At 44.3% G+C, this 24,124-nt stretch overlaps 2 protein-coding genes across 5 annotated transcripts in view; one reads left to right on the top strand and one right to left on the bottom strand.

The window, feature by feature from the left end:
- The window catches only part of aars2 (alanyl-tRNA synthetase 2, mitochondrial (putative)), a 31,655-nt gene extending 10,971 nt beyond the window's left edge, over positions 1-20,684 (bottom strand). Inside the window, exons 1-12 of the mRNA XM_067585844.1 lie at positions 20,602-20,684; positions 18,930-19,314; positions 17,984-18,172; positions 15,965-16,110; positions 12,625-12,816; positions 11,506-11,650; positions 10,139-10,284; positions 9,926-10,034; positions 8,816-8,854; positions 8,537-8,651; positions 4,067-4,194; positions 2,909-3,044 (exon numbers count right to left, since the gene is read on the bottom strand). Of these exons, the coding sequence (XP_067441945.1) occupies positions 2,909-3,044; positions 4,067-4,194; positions 8,537-8,651; positions 8,816-8,854; positions 9,926-10,034; positions 10,139-10,284; positions 11,506-11,650; positions 12,625-12,816; positions 15,965-16,110; positions 17,984-18,172; positions 18,930-19,151 (1,567 nt within the window). The 5' untranslated portion in view covers positions 19,152-19,314; positions 20,602-20,684. The remainder of the gene's footprint in view (positions 1-2,908; positions 3,045-4,066; positions 4,195-8,536; positions 8,652-8,815; positions 8,855-9,925; positions 10,035-10,138; positions 10,285-11,505; positions 11,651-12,624; positions 12,817-15,964; positions 16,111-17,983; positions 18,173-18,929; positions 19,315-20,601) is intronic.
- Positions 20,685-20,690: 6 nt separating this feature from the next.
- The window catches only part of alg13 (ALG13 UDP-N-acetylglucosaminyltransferase subunit), a 31,797-nt gene continuing 28,363 nt past the window's right edge, over positions 20,691-24,124 (top strand). For all 4 annotated transcript variants that reach the window (XM_067585847.1, XM_067585846.1, XM_067585845.1 and 1 more), the window contains exons 1-5: positions 20,691-20,817; positions 21,357-21,440; positions 22,161-22,211; positions 22,296-22,342; positions 24,017-24,089. In XM_067585847.1, the coding sequence (XP_067441948.1) occupies positions 20,698-20,817; positions 21,357-21,440; positions 22,161-22,211; positions 22,296-22,342; positions 24,017-24,089 (375 nt within the window). In that variant the 5' untranslated portion in view covers positions 20,691-20,697. The remainder of the gene's footprint in view (positions 20,818-21,356; positions 21,441-22,160; positions 22,212-22,295; positions 22,343-24,016; positions 24,090-24,124) is intronic.

The following is a 24,124-nucleotide window of genomic DNA, read 5'->3' as shown; positions in this document are numbered from 1 at the left end:
CTGTCACCATCACTGTCACCCTCACTGACACCATCACTGTCACCCTCACTGTCACCATCACTGTCACCCTCACTGTCACCCTCACTGTCACCATCACTGTCACCATCACTGTCACCATCACTGTCACCCTCACTGTCACCCTCACTGTCACCATCACTGTCACCATCACTGTCACCCTCACTGTCACCCTCACTGACACCATCACTGTCACCCTCACTGACACCATCACTGACACCATCACTGTCACCATCACTGTCACCCTCACTGTCACCCTTACCACGTCACCGTCATCCTCACTGTCACCCTTACTGTCACCATCACTGTCACCATCACTGTCACCCTCACTGTCACCCTCACTGTCACCCTTACTGTCACCCTCACTGTCACCCTCACTGTCACCCTCACTGTCACCCTTACCACGTCACCGTCATCCTCACTGTCACCCTTACTGTCACCCTCACTGTCACCCTCACTGTCACCATCACTGTCACCCTCACTGTCACCCTCACTGTCACCCTCACTGTCACCCTCACTGTCACCCTCACTGTCACCCTCACTGTCACCCTTACCACGTCACCGTCATCCTCACTGTCACCCTTACTGTCACCATCACTGTCACCATCACTGTCACCCTCACTGTCACCCTCACTGTCACCCTTACTGTCACCCTCACTGTCACCCTCACTGTCACCCTCACTGTCACCCTTACCGACACTGTCACTGTCACCCTCACTGTCACCCTCACTGTCACCCTCAATGTCACCCTTACTGTCACCGTCACTGTCACCCTCACTGTCACCCTCACTGTCACCCTCACTGTCACCCTCACTGTCACCCTCACTGTCACCCTTACCGACACTGTCACTGTCACCCTCACTGTCACCCTCACTGTCACCCTCAATGTCACCCTTACTGTCACCGTCACTGTCACCCTCACTGTCACCATCACTGTCACCCTCACTGTCACCCTCACTGTCACCCTTACTGTCACCCTCACTGTCACCCTCACTGTCACCCTCACTGTCACCCTTACCGACACTGTCACTGTCACCCTCACTGTCACCCTCACTGTCACCCTTACTGTCACCGTCACTGTCACCCTCACTGTCACCATCACTGTCACCATCACTGTCACCCTCACTGTCACCCTCACTGTCACCATCACTGTCACCCTCACTGTCACCCTCACTGTCACCCTCACTGTCACCCTTACTGTCACCGTCACTGTCACCCTCACTGTCACCCTCACTGTCACCATCACTGTCACCCTTACTGTCACCCTCACTGTCACCCTTACTGTCACCGTCACTGTCACCATCACTGTCACCCTCACTGTCACCCTTACTGTCACCCTCACTGTCACCCTTACTGTCACCATCACTGTCACCCTTACTGTCACCATCACTGTCACCCTCACTGTCACCCTCACTGTCACCATCACTGTCACCCTTACTGTCACCATCACTGTCACCCTCACTGTCACCCTTACTGTCACCCTCACTGTCACTGTCACCCTCACCGTCACCATCACCAACATCGTCACCGTCACTGTCACCCTCACTGACACCATCACTGTCACCCTTACTGTCACCATCACTGTCACCCTCACTGTCACCCTCACTGACACCATCACTGTCACCCTTACTGTCACCATCACTGTCACCCTCACTGTCACCCTTACTGTCACCATCACTGTCACCCTCACTGTCACCCTCACTGTCACCATCACTGTCACCCTTACTGTCACCATCACTGTCACCCTCACTGTCACCCTTACTGTCACCCTCACTGTCACTGTCACCCTCACCGTCACCATCACCAACATCGTCACCGTCACTGTCACCCTCACTGACACCATCACTGTCACCCTCACTGTCACCCTCACTGTCACCATCACTGTCACCCTTACTGTCACCATCACTGTCACCCTCACTGTCACCCTTACTGTCACCCTCACTGTCACTGTCACCCTCACCGTCACCATCACCAACATCGTCACCGTCACTGTGTGCTCGGGTTGGTTGAATTCTCAGAGACTTCTTTCATTTATAAAGTCATTCTTAGCTTTTAGCAGCTTGTCTGAAACATTCATTCTCTTCGCTCACAGAGCAGCTTTTTGTTGTTTCAACATGAAAAAACTGTTGTAACAAACTCCTCCGAGAGTTTTAACCTGACTGACTTTGCATCTGGTCAGTTTCATCTGAAGTCCTCTGCAATGACAAGTTATCAAAATTGTGAGTTTTCATTGAACACAGTGGCGATGTGGCGAATTTCAATGTTTCACCTTAAAAAAGGAAGTAGTTCTAACTGAAATGCACATCGTCCAACCTGCTCCAAAGCTCTCATGCTTGATAAGGCCTGAACACATCTACGTATCATTATTGAGTCACAGTCATAACAGGAAGTTACAGGTGCTGTACTTCTATGACAGGAAGTGATATTTAACATGTCCATGACCTCCGCTAAGCGTAGCGATACCACAGCTGCTGCTCCCTCCGATGCACGCCAGGTGCAAGCAGCTTCAATTGTCAGTTTGGCCACTGCTACTGATGTTGTTATTGTTATTATTGTTGTTGTTATGCTTCTCTGTGTCTCCCTCCTTCTTCCTCTCTCAACCCAACCGGTCGAGGCAGATGGCGCCATCTAGAGTCGGGTTCTGCTTGAGGTTTCTTCCTGTTAAAGGGGAGTTTTTCCTGCTGCTGATGGAGGAATGTTGGGTCTCTGTAGATTAGTTTGGTCTAGACCTGCTCTATGTGGAAAGAGCCCTGAGATAACATCTGTTGCGATTGCACACATGCACACGTAACGTGTTTGTAACGTGTACATGTGAATGAACCAGTGATGTAACATGCAGGTGTGTTGCGGTCAGTCGGTGGCAGACAGGTGTGTTTTCCTGTCCATGTCTTACCGTATCTGTGCTGCTGCAGCCTGTACTCGTACTTCAGGCTGTCGTCGGTGTGAGGAACCCCGTCACGCTGCAGCTCCGCCAGACTGAGAACGTCCGGCATCACCGGAGACTGATCCAACTGCAGCTCAGAGACCACCTGACACAGGTGAGAGATGACATCATCAGCACACACACCGATGTGTTCACACCTGCAGAGGAACAGCTGATCACCTACACTCCTACTACATGATGTTATAAACAAACACGTCAGTAACGAAATGTCATGTGTCATTAAATATCTATTTCATGTCAACTATCAATAAATAAAGGTGTGTATGTATACTGATGCTCTCAGGTGAGCTGCTCTGGCCTGTAAAGGGTTGTGAGTAAAACGCTGCAGACTCACTGCTGGATGAGAGGAAAACAGACACAAGAGACACAAACTCCGACTACTGTAATCACAACATGTGAAGCTGCACCTCAGGTGGTCTGTATACCTGCAACAGTTAGAGCTAACGTTAGCTAACTAACAGGGCAGGTATCGTTAGCAAGTAACATGAAACTTAGTGAAATATTACAACAGTGGGTCCTGGAGGCAACTGTCAATCACAGCTGTCAATCAACATCCACACGGCAGATATCAAAGCGACTATAAGTCTTCAAATCTTATTAATGAAGCAATAATTTCCAAAATGACCAGCAGCACACTTATTAGAGGGTTTGGATTTAGAGACTGAGACCAGAATGACTCGTTGAAAACAATGAGTGACTCGGTGTTTCTAGAGAGACGTTGAGGCTGTTTGAATGGAGCAGCTAGCGGCCGTCAGTGTTGCACTTTAAAGGCTTCAATTTCAAGCCGTGGTTGTTACTAAAAACGGTTTAGACAGTTCACATGGGCATCATGGCTCCAACAGATGCAAGAACTGGTCAATTAATTCTACAAAGGGTGTTGTGGTAAAGAACAGGTCACACATTTGACTGTCTGACCACCTCACGTTGCTGTTTGGAGCTTTGTTTAAGGGTATTAAGTGTTTGTGTGGCCTTGCAGCTCACAGTGTTGGACAGACTAGTGAAGCTGGATCAGTGTGACAGCGACTCTCCAGTGTTTAGACATTAGTCATCAACCAAACTGATGATTCTACTGATAAAACTGACACTCAGTGTATGAATAAAGTTTACTTTCTGGTTCTCTGAGATCAGCCGGTCCAGCTCCTGACGGTCCACCTGTACCCCCCTCTCCTCCAGCATCAGGTCCACCAGGTCCAGAGGGAAACCCAGGTCCCTGTGCAGAGACCAGGCCACCGAGGCTGCAGACACACCGCCAGACATCAGTCAGTCACTGAGCAGACGTCACATTCATCACATACATCACATTCATCACATACATCACATATATCACATTCATCACATACATCACATGTATCACATTCATCACATTCATCATATACATCACATATATCACATTCATCACATATATCACATATATCACATATAACACATATAACACATATATCACATTCATCACATATAACACATTCATCACATTCATCACATATATCACATAACATTCATCACATATATCACATAACATTCATCACATATATCACATAACATTCATCACATATATCACATATAACATTCATCACATATATCACATATAACATACATCACATATATCACATTCATCACATTCATCACATATATCACATTCATCACATACATCACATATATCACATTCATCACATACATCACATGTATCACATTCATCACATTCGTCATATACATCACATATATCACATTCATCACATTCATCACATATATCACATATAACACATATATCACATTCATCACATATAACACATTCATCACATTCATCACATGTATCACATTCATCACATATAACATTCATCACATATATCACATATATCACATAACATTCATCACATTCATCACATATAACATTCATCACATATATCACATATATCACATAACATTCATCACATATATCACATATAACATTCATCACATATATCACATATAACATACATCACATATATCACATTCATCACATATATCACATTCATCACATATATCACATATAACACATTCATCACATTCATCACATATATCACATATAACACATTCATCACATTCATCACATATAACATTCATCACATATATCATATATCACATTCATCACATATCACACATATATCACATTCATCACATATCACATATAACACATTCATCACATTCATCACATATAACATTCATCACATATATCACATTCATCACATTCATCACATATCACATTCATCACATTCATCACATTCATCACATATCACATATATCACATTCATCACATATAACACATTCATCACATTCATCACATATATCACATTCATCACATATAACATTCATCACATATATCACATATAACATTCATCACATATATCACATTCATCACATATATACATCACATATATCACATTCATCACATATATCACATATAACATTCATCACATATATCACATATAACATTCATCACATATATCACATATATCACATTCATCACATATAACATTCATCACATATATCACATATATCACATTCATCACATATATCACATATAACATTCATCACATATATCACATATATCACATTCATCACATATAACATTCATCACATATATCACATTCATCACATATATCACATATAACATTCATCACATATAACATTCATCACATATATCACATATAACATTCATCACATATATCACATATATCACATTCATCACATATAACATTCATCACATATATCACATATAACACATTCATCACATTCATCACATATCACATATATCACATATATCACATTCATCACATATATCACATATAACATTCATCACATTCATCACATATAACATTCATCACATATATCACATATAACATTCATCACATATATCACATATATCACATTCATCACATTCATCACATATAACATTCATCACATATATCACATATATCACATATAACATTCATCACATATATCACATATATCACATTCATCACATATAACATTCATCACATATATCACATATAACATTCATCACATATATCACATATATCACATTCATCACATTCATCACATATAACATTCATCACATATATCACATTCATCACATATATCACATATATCACATATAACACATTCATCACATATATCACATTCATCACATATAACATTCATCACATATATCACATTCATCACATATAACATTCATCACATATATCACATTCATCACATATAACATTCATCACATATATCACATTCATCACATATAACATTCATCACATATATCACATATATCACATTCATCACATATAACATTCATCACATATATCACATTCATCACATATATCACATATATCACATATAACATTCATCACATATATCACATTCATCACATTCATCACATACATCACATATATCACATTCATCACATATATCACATTCATCACATATATCACATTCATCACATATATCACATTCATCACATATATCACATATATCACATTCATCACATATATCACATTCATCACATATATCACATATATCACATTCATCACATATATCACATTCATCACATATATCACATATATCACATTCATCACATATATCACATTCATCACATTCATCACATATATCACATTCATCACATTCATCACATATATCACATTCATCACATATAACATTCATTACATATATCACATTCATCACATATAACATTCATCACATTCATCACATATATCACATATAACACATTCATCACATTCATCACATATCACATACATCACATATATCACATATATCACATTCATCACATATATCACATTCATCACATTCATCACATATATCACATTCATCACATATATCACATTCATCACATTCATCACATATAACATTCATCACATATATCACATATATCACATTCATCACATATAACATTCATCACATATATCACATTCATGACATTCATCACATATATCACATATATCACATTCATCACATATAACATTCATCACATTCATCACATATATCACATATATCACATATATCACATTCATCACATATAACATTCATCACATATATCACATTCATCACATATAACATTCATCACATTCATCACATATATCACATATATCACATTCATCACATATAACATTCATCACATTCATCACATATATCAAATATATCACATTCATCACATTCATCACATATAACATTCATCACATATATCACATTCATCACATATATCACATTCATCACATATAACATTCATCACATATAACATTCATCACATATATCACATATATCACATATATCACATATATCACATTCATCACATATAACATTCATCACATTCATCACATATATCACATATATCACATTCATCACATATATCACATTCATCACATATAACATTCATCACATTCATCACATATATCACATATATCACATATATCACATTCATCACATATAACATTCATCACATATATCACATTCATCACATATAACATTCATCACATATATCACATTCATGACATTCATCACATATATCACATATATCACATTCATCACATATAACATTCATCACATTCATCACATATATCACATATATCACATTCATCACATTCATCACATATATCACATTCATCACATATATCACATTCATCACATTCATCACATATAACATTCATCACATATATCACATATATCACATTCATCACATATAACATTCATCACATATATCACATTCATGACATTCATCACATATATCACATTCATCACATATAACATTCATCACATATATCACATATATCACATATATCACATTCATCACATATAACATTCATCACATTCATCACATATATCACATATATCACATTCATCACATATAACATTCATCACATTCATCACATATATCACATATATCACATATATCACATTCATCACATATATCACATATATCACATTCATCACATATAACATTCATCACATTCATCACATATATCACATATATCACATATATCACATTCATCACATATAACATTCATCACATATATCACATTCATCACATATCACATTCATCACATTCATCACATATATCACATATATCACATATATCACATACAACACATACAACACATTCATCACATTCATCACATTCATCACATACATCACATTCATCACATATATCACATATATCACATATATCACATACATCACATACATCACATTCATCACATATATCACATTCATCACATACAACACATACAACACATACAACACATTCATCACATTCATCACATTCATCACATACATCACATTCATCACATACATCACATATATCACATATATCACATACATCACATACATCACATTCATCACATATATCACATTCATCACATATATCACATATATCACATTTATCCTCCACAGAAATATAATAGAAACTATTTTTATAATCATTTAAGTTATTTTTCAAGCAAAAACACAAATTTCATCTTTTCAGCTTTGAGGATTTGTTGATTTTTTTGTGTTTTCTGATTAAAAACAGAATCTTAAACTGAGGGGGGGGGGACTGACCAGGAAAGACTCCATGTTTGTAGTCCATCCTGCTGAGCGTGCGGAGGATCAGCCGGCTGCCGTGCTGCAGAGACGACAGGAAGTGAGCCTCGTTTTCGTTGATGACATCGACAATCTGGAGGAGGAGCAGCAGCTGATGACATCATCTTGTGACATCATCATCATCTCACTGATGAGTCACCAACTCAGAAATAATTATTACGATCTAAAACCTGTTTATTGATCTTAATTTACTGTTTAATCTGTTTCTTTCTCTAAGTATGAAGCACATGGACTCACTCTGTCTGCCTCCCTGTGGAGCTCCGGATACGCGTCACCCTGCACACACAGAGACAATCAACCCATCAATCAATCAATAAACCAATCAATCAACTGCTGGAACAGCAGTAAGTAGTTATAATTTTTATTTATATGAACAGTAAAATATCTTCTCTTCCTCCTTTTTTATTTTTCATCCTTCGCAGCAGCAGCCTGAACGCAGCAGCCCGAACGCAGCAGCCCGAACGCAGCAGCCCGAAAGCAGCAGCCTGAAAGCAGCAGCCTGAAAGCAGCAGCCTGAACGCAGCAGCCTGAACGCAGCAGCATGAACGCAGCAGCATGAACGCAGCAGCATGAAAGCAGCAGCCTGAACGCAGCAGCCTGAACGCAGCAGCCTGAACGCAGCAGCCTGAACGCAGCAGCATGAACGCAGCAGCCTGAACGCAGCAGCCTGAACGCAGCAGCCTGAACGCAGCAGCATGAACGCAGCAGCCTGAACGCAGCAGCCTGAAAGCAGCAGCCTGAACGCAGCAGCCTGAACGCAGCAGCCTGAAAGCAGCAGCCCGAACGCAGCAGCCCGAACGCAGCAGCCTGAACGCAGCAGCCTGAACGCAGCAGCATGAACGCAGCAGCCTGAACGCAGCAGCCTGAACGCAGCAGCCTGAAAGCAGCAGCCTGAACGCAGCAGCGTGAACGCAGCAGCCTGAAAGCAGCAGCCTGAACGCAGCAGCGTGAACGCAGCAGCCTGAACGCAGCAGCATGAACGCAGCAGCATGAACGCAGCAGCCTGAACGCAGCAGCCTGAAAGCAGCAGCATGAACGCAGCAGCCTGAACGCAGCAGCCTGAACGCAGCAGCCTGAACGCAGCAGCCTGAAAGCAGCAGCCTGAACGCAGCAGCCTGAAAGCAGCAGCCTGAACGCAGCAGCATGAACGCAGCAGCCTGAACGCAGCAGCCTGAACGCAGCAGCGTGAACGCAGCAGCCTGAACGCAGCAGCCCGAACGCAGCAGCCTGAAAGCAGCAGCCTGAAAGCAGCAGATTCCATCTGTCTCATAATGATTCATTTGAGGAGAAAAAGCATGACAGAGCTCAGGTGACCTGGTCAGAGGGATGATGGGAAATGTATTTTACCAGGATGTGGGTAACGGTAGGAACCAGGCTGGCCAGCGCTCCCTGAGGAGCCTGCAGGACCTCAGCACAGAAACGCACCGCCCGCCGCAGAATCCTCCGCAACACCAGCCTGACACACAAACAGACAAACACAACGAGGAGCTGTTTACTTCAAACCCTGATATTTGAGTGGACGTCCACTCTGCTCTAACAGCTGATTGGTCGATGACTCACTCGGCTCCTGACATGCCCGGGTGAACTCCGTCGGCGATGCAGACCGTCAGCGTGCGGATGTGGTCAGCCACCACTCGGTATGCCATGTCCACCTTCCCCTCGTCTGCCGTGCCTGTCCTGCCACCGTACGGCCCCACGCCAGACCTCTGTGGACACACACATCGCCATGACAACAGGACCTGTCAATCACACTACACCTGGTACATCACAGATACTGTCAGATACACACCACAGGTCCACCACAGGTGGAGGTGTGTACCTGGTGGATGGTGTGTGTACCTGGTGGATGGTGTGTGTACCTGGTGGAGGGTGTTTACCTGGTGGATGGTGTGTACCTGGTGGAGGTGTGTACCTGGTGGATGGTGTGTGTACCTGGTGGATGGTGTATACCTGGTGGATGGTGTGTGTACCTGGTGGAGGGTGTTTACCTGGTGGAGGTGTGTACCTGGTGGAGGGTGTGTGTACCTGGTGGATGGTGTGTGTACCTGGTGGATGGTGTGTGTACCTGGTGGATGGTGTGTACCTGGTGGATGGTGTGTGTACCTGGTGGATGGTGTGTGTACCTGGTGGAGGTGTGTACCTGGTGGATGGTGTGTACCTGGTGGAGGGTGTGTACCTGGTGGAGGTGTGTACCTGGTGGATGGTGTGTGTACCTGGTGGATGGTGTGTACCTGGTGGATGGTGTGTGTACCTGGTGGACGGTGTGTACCTGGTGGATGGTGTGTGTACCTGGTGTCCTGATGGATGGTGTGTACCTGGTGGATGGTGTGTACCTGGTGGAGGGTGTGTACCTGGTGGAGGTGTTTACCTGGTGGAGGTGTGTACCTGGTGGAGGTGTGTACCTGGTGGAGGGTGTTTACCTGGTGGAGGTGTGTACCTGGTGGAGGGTGTTTACCTGGTGGAGGGTGTGTGTACCTGGTGGAGGGTGTTTACCTGGTGGAGGGTGTGTGTACCTGGTGGAGGGTGTGTACCTGGTGGAGGGTGTTTACCTGGTGGATGGTGTGTGTACCTGGTGGAGGGTGTGTACCTGGTGGAGGGTGTTTACCTGGTGGAGGTGTGTACCTGGTGGAGGGTGTGTACCTGGTGGATGGTGTGTGTACCTGGTGGAGTTGTGTACCTGGTGGATGGTGTGTACCTGGTGGATGGTGTGTACCTGGTGGAGGGTGTGTACCTGGTGGATGGTGTGTACCTGGTGGAGGGTGTGTACCTGGTGGATGGTGTGTACCTGGTGGAGGGTGTTTACCTGGTGGAGGGTGTTTACCTGGTGGAGGTGTGTACCTGGTGGAGGGTGTTTACCTGGTGGATGGTGTGTACCTGGTGGAGGGTGTTTACCTGGTGGAGGTGTGTACCTGGTGGAGGGTGTTTACCTGGTGGATGGTGTCCAGCAGGGGGCTGAATAGGTCGGTGTCGTAGTTTGATCTTTTGCCCTGCAGGACGCTCACCAGTCTCTCCAGTCCCATCCCAGTATCCACACTGAACGAGGGCAGCAGCCGCAGACTGTGGTCCACCTCCCTGAGACACACACACACACACACACACACACACACACACACACACACACACACACACACACACACACACACACGTCATCCATGAACTGATCTGCAGCTGATTCACCGCCGGCTCTAACGTCTCCGCAGCATCTTGATATGTGATTTAATTCCTTCTGGAAGATGAATGTTGGTCTCACAGATGAAATCTAACAACTGCAGCTGCAACATTAGTTTGACTGTAAAGTGAAGCTTCATGTTTTTACTGGACAGAACAGCAGCGCTGCCTCTGGAGCTCCACATGTTAACATATATACATGGATTCAGATTAACATCCGTCTGGATTAGATTTAATTTAATTTAATCAAACTACAGTTTGGGTTTTTATTACAGCTGCATTACAGACTGGATTACATCATTTACTGCATCAGTCAGTCAGGTTATTATTTGACATTATATTGTCAATATATTGTACATATATTTAGAGCTTTGAGTGGAGGTGATGATGTCACAGTACAGTCAGTCAGGTGTGTTGAAGCTGAGTTTCTGGGACTTTTTACTCCCAAGTCGAACTTCCAAAGTCCGAACTAGCAAGTCTGAGGTTGGTGTTGCTGGCGTTGAGAAACGGCTTCTGTGATCACATGTAACGACAACAGGAAATGATGCGTTTCCAGTTAAAGTCTGTTGGTCAATCCTGTTTTCTGCACCTTTGAAATATCTTGAAAATTAGATTTTTTTTATCCCTTAAGAATCTGGAAACTTTCATCATGATTGTCTCACTCAGTACAACCCATCCAACCACCAGCTGCTGCGTCCAGTGGAGCCTCTATACTGGTTTAACATATTAATGGTTTCTTTAAAGTCCGTCTGCGGTTCAGATCCTCCAGCCGCTCGCTCTCTTCCTCTCTCTAATCTCTCTTAAAAACACGTTTTTAGATTTGCTTTCTCTTCATTCATACTTACTGCATCAATATAAATAAAGTTATTATTCTGTACCTGTTGTACTGCATGAAAACCAGGTTCCAGATCTCCACCACGTCAGGACTGTCAGTGTTGACGAGCGCCGCGGCGTCTCGCCCCCCCACATGGTCGTAGTGGATCTCTGTGCAGGGGCCGCAGGGGCCCGAGTCCCCCATCTCCCAGAAGTTCTCCTTCAGGCCGAATGGGAGGAGGCGACCGGGGGGAACCCTGAGGAGGAGTGACATCATCACTGACATCACCACTGACATCACCACTGACCATGAAGCGCGGCCACGCCGACGCTTTACTCACTTCCTGCTGGTTTCATTTTGCAGCAGCTTTTTTCAAAACCTTGTGGTCCAGTTTGTGATGTTTTATGTCTCTCTGGCAGTTCATGTGCAGTACAGACGACAGCGTGTCAGTTCATGTGCAGTACAGACTACAGCGTGTCAGTTCATGTGCAGTACAGACTACAGCGTGTCAGTTAATGTGCAGTACAGACTACAGCGTGTCAGTTCATGTGCAGTACAGACTACAGCGTGTCAGTTCATGTGCAGTACAGACTACAGCGTGTCAGTTAATGTGCAGTACAGACTACAGCGTGTCAGTTCATGTGCAGTACAGACTACAGCGTGTCAGTTAATGTGCAGAACAGACTACAGCGTGTCAGTAAATGTGCAGTACAGACTACAGTGTGTCAGTTAATGTGCAGTACAGACTACAGCGTGTCAGTTCATGTGCAGTACAGAGGACAGCGTGTCAGTTCATGTGCAGTACAGAGGACAGCGTGTCAGTTCATGTGCAGTACAGACTACAGCGTGTCAGTTAATGTGCAGTACAGACTACAGCGTGTCAGTTCATGTGCAGTACAGACTACAGCGTGTCAGTTAATGTGCAGAACAGACTACAGCGTGTCAGTAAATGTGCAGTACAGAGGACAGCGTGTCAGTTAATGTACAGTACAGACTACAGCGTGTCAGTTAATGTGCAGTACAGACTACAGCGTGTCAGTTAATGTGCAGTACAGACTACAGCGTGTCAGTTCATGTGCAGTACAGAGGACAGCGTGTCAGTTCATGTGCAGTACAGAGGACAGCGTGTCAGTTAATGTACAGTACAGACTACAGCGTGTCAGTTAATGTGCAGTACAGACTACAGCGTGTCAGTTCATGTGCAGTACAGACTACAGCGTGTCAGTTCATGTGCAGTACAGAGGACAGCGTGTCAGTTCATGTGCAGTACAGACTACAGCGTGTCAGTTCATGTGCAGTACAGACTACAGCGTGTCAGTTCATGTGCAGTACAGACGACAGCGTGTCAGTTCATGTGCAGTACAGAGGACAGCGTGTCAGTTAATGTGCAGTACAGACTACAGCGTGTCAGTTAATGTGCAGTACAGACTACAGCGTGTCAGTAAATGTGCAGTACAGACTACAGCGTGTCAGTTAATGTGCAGTACAGACGACAGCGTGTCAGTTAATGTGCAGAACAGACTACAGCGTGTCAGTTCATGTGCAGTACAGACGACAGCGTGTCAGTTAATGTGCAGAACAGACTACAGCGTGTCAGTTAATGTGCAGTACAGACTACAGCGTGTCAGTAAATGTGCAGTACAGACTACAGCGTGTCAGTTCATGTGCAGTACAGACTACAGCGTGTCAGTTCATGTGCAGTACAGACTACAGCGTGTCAGTTCATGTGCAGTACAGACTACAGCGTGTCAGTTCATGTGCAGTACAGACTACAGCGTGTCAGTTAATGTGCAGAACAGACTACAGCGTGTCAGTTAATGTGCAGTACAGACTACAGCGTGTCAGTTAATGTGCAGAACAGACTACAGCGTGTCAGTTAATGTGCAGTACAGACTACAGCGTGTCAGTTAATGTGCAGTACAGACTACAGCGTGTCAGTTCATGTGCAGTACAGACTACAGCGTGTCAGTTAATGTGCAGAACAGACTACAGCGTGTCAGTAAATGTGCAGTACAGACTACAGTGTGTCAGTTAATGCGCAGTACAGACTACAGCGTGTCAGTTCATGTGCAGTACAGAGGACAGCGTGTCAGTTCATGTGCAGTACAGAGGACAGCGTGTCAGTTCATGTGCAGTACAGACTACAGCGTGTCAGTTAATGTGCAGTACAGACTACAGCGTGTCAGTTCATGTGCAGTACAGACTACAGCGTGTCAGTTAATGTGCAGAACAGACTACAGCGTGTCAGTAAATGTGCAGTACAGAGGACAGCGTGTCAGTTAATGTACAGTACAGACTACAGCGTGTCAGTTAATGTGCAGTACAGACTACAGCGTGTCAGTTAATGTGCAGTACAGACTACAGCGTGTCAGTTCATGTGCAGTACAGAGGACAGCGTGTCAGTTAATGTACAGTACAGACTACAGCGTGTCAGTTAATGTGCAGTACAGACTACAGCGTGTCAGTTCATGTGCAGTACAGACTACAGCGTGTCAGTTCATGTGCAGTACAGAGGACAGCGTGTCAGTTCATGTGCAGTACAGACTACAGCGTGTCAGTTCATGTGCAGTACAGACTACAGCGTGTCAGTTCATGTGCAGTACAGACGACAGCGTGTCAGTTCATGTGCAGTACAGAGGACAGCGTGTCAGTTAATGTGCAGTACAGACTACAGCGTGTCAGTTAATGTGCAGTACAGACTACAGCGTGTCAGTAAATGTGCAGTACAGACTACAGCGTGTCAGTTAATGTGCAGTACAGACGACAGCGTGTCAGTTAATGTGCAGAACAGACTACAGCGTGTCAGTTCATGTGCAGTACAGACGACAGCGTGTCAGTTAATGTGCAGAACAGACTACAGCGTGTCAGTTAATGTGCAGTACAGACTACAGCGTGTCAGTAAATGTGCAGTACAGACTACAGCGTGTCAGTTAATGTGCAGTACAGACTACAGCGTGTCAGTTCATGTGCAGTACAGACTACAGCGTGTCAGTTCATGTGCAGTACAGACTACAGCGTGTCAGTTAATGTGCAGAACAGACTACAGCGTGTCAGTTAATGTGCAGTACAGACTACAGCGTGTCAGTTAATGTGCAGAACAGACTACAGCGTGTCAGTTAATGTGCAGTACAGACTACAGCGTGTCAGTTACACACACATATACATATATGTGTGTGTGTGTGTATATATATATACACACACACACATATATACACATATATATATATATATATATATATATATATATATATATATATATCTCACATCAGATGTCTGTAGAGAAACGTGTCTGCTGCTCTGAGTCAGCGTGATGTGTTCACGTCCTCACGTTCAGTTTACTGACAGTAGTGTGAGAAATGGCGTCTGCGTGTTTTATGTGCTGTCTGACGTGACATCACACGTACCCGATGTCCAACCAGATCTGTCGAGTCTCCTGGTCGGCTGATAACCCCGACGCAGCGTCTCCAGCAAAATATGACACGTACAGTCTGTCAGCAGGTATCCCATAATGCTCTGTGAGGAGGCTCCACGCCATCCTACACGCCTCCTCCTGCACACACACACACACACACACACACAACTGACACCATCGATATATAATATACACTAATCTATATTATACACATACACATATATATATATATATATATATATATATATATATTCCTCAAAGAGCTCTGGCATCAACCACAGCTGTGAACTTACTGTGAAATTAAATATGACAATTTCCCCCAAAATGATGTTTATTATAATTCTTCTAAACACATATATATATCTAGAACACATTATAATTATATAATATTTAAATGTAATTTACAGAGTTAAATAGAAACCAGCTGGAATCAGATCAGCTGATCTTCAGTCTGGTTTTCCTGCTCGTTGTTTCTGTTCAGTGACAGAAAACATTCATTCATTATTGATCCACTGCTGATGATCATTGAACTGATTAAAGATGTATTGACTGATGAAGCAGGAGACGTGTGGTGCCATCCATCCCTCCATCCATCCCTCCATCCATCCATCCATCCATCCCTCTATCCATCCCTCCATCCCTCCATCCATCCCTCCATCCATCCCTCCATCCATCCCTCCATCCATCCATCCATCCCTCCATCCATCCCTCCATCCCTCCATCCATCCCTCCATCCCTCCATCCATCCCTCCATCCATCCATCCATCCATCCCTCCATCCCTCCATCCATCCATCCATCCATCCCTCCATCCATCCATCCATCCCTCTATCCATCCATCCATCCATCCATCCATCCATCCCTCCATCCCTCCATCCATCCCTCCATCCCTCCATCCATCCATCCATCCCTCCATCCATCCATCCATCCCTCCATCCCTCCATCCATCCCTCCATCCATCCATCCCTCCATCCCTCTATCCATCCATCCATCCCTCCATCCATCCATCCATCCATCCCTCCATCCCTCCATCCATCCCTCCATCCATCCATCCATCCATCCATCCATCCCTCCATCCATCCATCCATCCATCCCTCCATCCCTCTATCCATCCATCCATCCATCCATCCATCCATCCATCCATCCCTCCATCCATCCATCCATCCATCCCTCCATCCATCCATCCCTCCATCCATCCCTCCATCCATCTATCCATCCATCCCTCTATCCATCCATCCCTCCATCCATCTATCCATCCATCCATTCATTCCTTCATTCATTCATCCATCCCTCCATTCATCATCCATCCATTCATTCCTTCATTCATTCATTCATTCCTTCATTCATTCATCCATTCTTTCATTCATTCATCCATCCCTCCCTCCATCCATCCATTCCTCCATCCATTCATCCATTCATCCATCCATTCATTCATTCCTTCATTCATTCATCCATCCATTCATTCCTTCCTTCGTTCATTCATCCATCCCTTCCTTCATTCATTCATTCATCCATCCATCCCTCCATCCATTCATTCATTCCTTCATTCATCCATTCCTTCATTCATTCATCCATTCATTCTTTCATTCATTCATCCATCCATTCCTTCCTTCATTCATCCATCCCTCCCTCCATCCATCCATTCATCCGTTCATCCATCCATCCATTCATTCATTCCTTCATTCATTCATCCATCCCTCCATTCATCCATCCCTCCATCCATTCATTCATTCCTTCCTTCATCCATTCATTCCTTCATTCATCCATCCATCCCTCCATCCATTCATTCATTCATTCATCCATCCATCCATCCATTCATTCATTCATCCATCCATCCATCCATCCATTCATTCCTTCCTTCCTTCCTTCATTCATTCATCCATCCATCCATTCATTCATTCCTTCATTCATTCATTCATCCATCCATTCATTCCTTCCTTCATTCATCCATCCATTCATTCCTTCCTTCATCCATCCATCCTTACTTCCATTCATCCGTTCATCCCTCCTCACCTTGAAGTAGTCTCCAAACGACCAGTTTCCGAGCATCTCGAAGAAGGTGTGGTGATGAAGGTCTCGGCCGACGTCCTCCAGGTCGTTGTGTTTCCCGCCGGCTCGGACGCATTTCTGACTGTTGACGACCCGCCGGTACGCAGACATGTGACTGCGAGGGTCCGCGGTCCCCAGGAAGACCGGCTTAAACTGCAACAACACACACCTGAGTCAGTCACGTGACCGCTGCCGCACCTGTTTCACAACATCAGCATTTGTGCTCACCCACATCCCGGAGTGTCCTTGAACGCACCATCAGACACCAATACGTCATATCTAAAGGTTATTGAACATTTATTGATCAGGTTTCAGTCTGGTGAAAATGTGACAAACCTGTGAAACTGCAGAGTCTCAATCAATGTATCTTGTTTCTCTGATCAGGGATCAATGAGAGGAACTCGGATCAATAAATCAGGTGATCTGGGCTGTTTCAGTGAAAACTGAGGGAAACTCTGTTACCATGGCAACTGACTCTGATCAGCTGCTCTTCATTAAGATCTGTGCTGATCAATACAATAATCAATTCAATGACATTATTACATAAAGATTGATCATTAAACAGATTAATAATTAAATCCTGTTGCCATGGAGACAAATTGACTTATTGGGACAGAGCGGGACAGACCGAGACAGACCGGGACAGACAGGACTGGGACAGGACCGGGACAGAGCGGGATAGGACCGGGACAGACAGGACTGGGACAGGACCGGGACAGGACAGGACAAGACCGGGACAGACCGAGACAGACCGGGACAGGACAGGACCGGGACAGACCGGGACAGAGCGGGACATACCCGGACAGGACCGGGACAGACCAGGACAGGACCGGGACAGAGCGGGACAGACCAGGACAGGACCGGGACAGAGCGGGACAGACCGGACCGGACAGACCCGGGTGTGACTGACCTGGTTCATGCCGGCGTTGACGAACAGCAGGCTCGGGTCTCCGCGGGGCCGGACCGGGCTGGACGGGACCAGCAGGTGTCCGTGTTTCTGCTGGAAGAAGTCAAGGAAGAGGCTCCGGACCCGCGCGGCGGGCAGCGGCGGAGGAAGGCCGCTGAAGGAGCGCTGTGAGCCGGCAGAGAGGAGCTGCGGAGGCCGGAGCCTCCGGAGCAGCGGCCGGAACATCTGCGGCTGAGGACCGAGTCACACACGGACCTGAACCCGAACCATGGTGACCCTCAAACGACTACAGGTTGTGATTATGCGCAGGCGCACTGTGGACCTTCTTCTTCCTCTTCTTCCTGTTTTTATAGCGGCAGCTGATTGGCGCATTACCGCCACCTGCCGGCTGGGAGTGAGAACAGAGACGACAACAATAACAATAACAACAACAACAATAACAATAACAACAACAATAATAACAATAACAACAACAATAATAATAACCTGATGGTAAACATGTTTCAGTTCTTCACTCCAAGCTTCCTGATTGATCTTTAATGTTTGCTGCTGTGTGTGTGTGCGTGTGTGTGTGTGTGTGTGTGTGTGTGTGTGTGTGTGTGCGTGCGTGTGTGTGTGTGTGTGTATGTGTGTGTGTGTGTGTGTGTGTGCGTGCGTGCGTGCGTGCGTGTGTGTGTGTGTGTGTGTGTGTGTGTGTGTCCGTGTGTGAAGATGTTTCCTCATCTTTCAGTCTCTTTCTCCCTCTGTGAGCTGGAATCCACATAAACATGATCAATATGTTCAGCTGCTGGCAGGAGGAAGAGGAGTTCGGAGGAAGAGGAGCTCAGAGGAAGAGGAGCTCAGAGGAAGAGGAGTTTGGAGGAAGAGGAGTTTGGAGGAAGAAGTTAATTAATTATCTTCATTAATAAAGAACATGAACACTGTTGATCAGTGTTTTAATGTCTCTTCTGTTATTTATTAAATGTTTTTATTTCATTGTCTTTGTGTTTCTGATGTTTGTTCGCAGGAATGTAACTAATGTTAAAATAAAATACTGCATCAACCAGAACCAGATCAGTACTGACTTTCAATAAATCAATCAATAATCAATAAATCCTGATCAATAAATCCAGCCTCAGACATGCTGAGTTTCTAAACTAATCATTAAATACCCACCACTATTCTGTGTATCAGCTGCTGCAGGAGATCAATAACAATGTGCAGGATTAATGACGTCACTGCTAGTCTGGAGCCAATCAGGTTCCAGTATTCAGCGGACATAAGGAAACGTTTACTGACAGATTGTGCAGTTTTAATGAGATTATTACACTTTTTTGTAGTAAAAACCATTTCAGACACAAATTATTGCTTATTCAGAATATTTTTACACGACTGAAGGGAATCTTTAAATTAACAGTTAATTAAATTATTAATATAACTGAAAAGAAACAGACTCTCACTGATAAACACCTGTCACACCTGCTGATGATGTCACACCTGTTCATGAGCTGCAGTCACTCACTATGTATGATTAGACTTTCTCTGGTTGTCTACAGCCCTGATTAAATAAAAATCTCTTCTCGGTTTGTTGTCGCTTTATATTTAAAATGGTTTCATTTTTCCGAGCCTCGGTCGGTCCGTGAAGGCCTCAGCAGCGGTGAGTGGTCGCGCGCTAATCAGCTCTGATTAAACTCACCTGTCGGACTGACGGCGGCGGCTCGAGCTGTTGTTTCGGACCTTGTAACCGGAGCGAGTTCACCGTGAACGTCCCCGTCAGTTTACCGGCGGCGGGATGCAGAAAGGCCTGAAGAAGTACTTCGTCAACATGGACGAGTACCTGTGCAGTCTGGGCCTGTACCGGAAGATGGTCGCCCGGGACGCGTCCAGCCTGTTCAGGGCCGTGTCCGAGCAGGTGAGCCGGGCTAACACCGGGCTAACACCGGGCTAACACCGGGCTAACACCGGGGTCAGGGGTCAGAGGTCAGAGTGACTGTAGTCTCTCAGCAGTTAAATTCAGTTTCATGAAGGTGTCATGACATCAGTTGCCATGGTAACGACCCCTCCAGACCAGCCGGGGTTTGTATCAATCAAACTGAACTTTATCAAACTTTATCAAACAGTGAAAAAATTCTCTGTTTTACTGACAAACTTCAGAATAAAAGCTGCAGAGCTGCAACGATTACAAGATCAATCGATCAGTCGATCAGTCGATCGACAGAAAATTAATCAGCAACTATTTTGATAATCAAATAATCGTTTTATTCATTTATTAAATTCTAAATATCCTCAGCTTTCAGCTTCTGATGATTTCACGAGAAGCTGAAGTTCATACATGTCAACATGTTACGTGTGTGTGTGTGTGTGTGTGTGTGTGTGTGTGTGTGTGTGTGTTTGTGTGTGTGTGTGTGTGTGTTTGTGTGTGTGTGTGTGTGTTTGTTTGTGTGTGTGTAGCTGTATTACTCTCAGAACTACCATCAGAAGATCCGTCAGGAATGTGCCAACTTCATGAGAGCCAACACCTGCATCTTTGAGCCAGTGAGTTAATAACATACGAACTCATTAACATACGAACTCATTAACATACTAACTCATTAACATACTAACTCATTAACACACTGACTCGTTAACACATTAACACACTGACTCGTTAAAGGGGATCTATGATGTTTTTCCTTATTTTCAGTCGTATATATAAAGTCACAGTGTTTGATGTGGGTTTGCATCAGCGGTAACTTAACATGACTCTGATAGGCTGCCCCTCGGCAGGCGTCCTGAAGCTGGCCAATCAGAACAGATTTGCCTCATCAGGAGGCGGGGCCTTAAAGAGACGGGAGCTAAAACTGCCTGTTAGAGACAGAGGCTGAACTGAGGGGCTGCATAAAGGACCAGTAGAAGATCAATAAGGAGTTTTTAACTCTAGTGGAGTCCCAGAACAGACACATAGAGCTGGAAATGAGCAGAATACGTCCCCTTTAACAGTGTTGTAGCACTCGAGTCCAGGACTCACACTCGAGTCCAGGACTCACACTGGAGTCTCACTCCTGATTTTCAGGACTCGTGATTCGACTCGGACTCGAACACTAGGGACTCGAGACTCAGTGACTCATCAACACGCTGACATGTTAACACGTCAGCAGCAACAAACATCAGATTTATTTATATGTTTGGGTTTATGTCCTCAGGATGACCATGGACGCTGACTGAAAGCTCTCAGCAGCAGGTTTAAAGTCCACGTCTGCATCTGTTTTCTTTCAGTTTGTCGAAGGTTCGTTTGAGAAGTATCTGGAGCGTCTGGAGGATCCGAAGGTGAGCTGCTGTGACCTTTGACCCTGCGGGCAGCTGAGGGTGTTTACCTGTGAACAGGTGTAACTGTGACTGTGTGTTTCTCAGGAGACGGTGGGTCAGGTGGAGATCAAGGCTCTGTCTCAGCTCTACAGGTGAGAAACAGGAAATCTTGTTTGCATTGATGTTACATGAACCACCAGTAAGCTGCATACTGGGAGCGCAGTGTTCTAGTGGGATAATACGGTACTATGATCTCTTCAAGATATGATGGTGTCTGACCATTAAGGGCTTTGTAAGTTAGGAGAAGGATTTTAAATCCTATTCTAGATTTTACAGGAAGCCAATGTAGCGAAGCTAAAATGGGAGAAATGTGGTCTCTTTTTCTAGTTTTAGTCAGAACACGTGCAGCTGCATTCTGGACCAGCTGGAGAGTCTTTAGAGACTTGTTAGAGCAGCCTGATAATAAGGAATTGCAATAATCCAGCCTAGAAGTAACAAATGCGTGAATTAGTTTTTCTGCATCTTTTAGGGACAGGATGTGATTTTTGTGATATTACGTAAGTGAAAAAAGGCAGTCCTTGAGATTTGATTTATGTGGGAGTTAAAGGACATATCCTGATCAAAGATAACTCCCAGATTCCTTACGGTGGTGCTGGAGGCCAGGGTAATGCCATCCAGAGTAGCTTTATCATTAGATAATGTGTTTCTAAGGTGTTTAGGGCCAAACACAATAACTTCAGTTTTATCTGAATTTAGTAGCAGAAAATTGCAGGTCATCCAGGTCTTTATGTCGTTAAGGCATGTTTGGAGTTTGTTTAACTGATTGGTTTCATCAGGCTTCATTGATAAATATAATTGGGTGTCATCTGCGTAACAATGAACATTTATGGAGTGTTTCCTAATAATATTACCTAAAGGAAGCATATACAAGGTGAATAGAACTGGTCCAAGTACAGAACCTTGTGGAACTCCGTGTCTAACTTTTGCCTTCACGGAGGATTCATCATTAACATGTACAAACTGAAATCAGTCTGATAAATAGGACTTAAACCAGCTTAATGCAGTTCCTTTAATGCCAATTAAATCTAATGTATGCAGTCAGGAAGGCACAGACTTGTATATCGAGGAAACTAAACAACCATTAAACAAACGCACGGCTCAACACAGGACTCCTCAGGTCAAGACTCAGCAGTTTACCTGCACCTGAAAGATAAGGACATTCTTTCAAGAACAACAGTATACATATTTAGGACAGAGAGGACAGATGGTTTGAAAGAGGAGTGAAGGAGGAGATCTGCGTCAAACCGTCCCTCAACAGAGGCGGCGGTCTATGACGCCACTTATCCCCCATCTACAATACTGGAGACTTAACAACCATTCACATTTGGCCTCATATGACGACACCTGTCCTCAGGTGACTCCATCGACTAATGACTGTCGTTACAACAGCCAGGAGCACTAATGAACCAGTTGGTATCAGTGACCCTGATAATGACCCCACAGAGGGAAAGTTGCAGTTATTTAGCAAAATTGCAGTTCTCAGTTCTCCAGTTTCCTGGAGGGTCTGATGATATCTGTCGAATCTATTCAGTACCGATGAAACAAAGCAGAGAAAACATGTTAATCGATGAGATTTAGAGGAACTGGCAGCAGAGCCAGGCTAGCAGTTTCCACCTGTTTCCAGTCTTTATGCTAAGCTAAGCTAACCAGCTGCTGCCTGTAGCTTCATGTCAACTGTTCAGAAATGAGAGGAATCAATCAGAGCATCTGACACAGAGAAAGAGGGTTTCACTAAATGTTGAACTGTTGTTTAACTCTTTGTGCAGGCGTTGCTTCCTGATCTATCGTTACCCAGGGAAACCAGCCACTGTGATCTCAGAGGACGACTTTATTGACAAGGTGAAGAACAACATTCAGATAAACGAGATTCAAAC

This window comes from Thunnus thynnus, chromosome 3, assembly GCF_963924715.1.
Source record: "Thunnus thynnus chromosome 3, fThuThy2.1, whole genome shotgun sequence".
In the NCBI taxonomy this organism is placed as follows: domain Eukaryota; kingdom Metazoa; phylum Chordata; class Actinopteri; order Scombriformes; family Scombridae; genus Thunnus; species Thunnus thynnus.
This window is presented reverse-complemented; position numbering and strand designations above follow the sequence as displayed.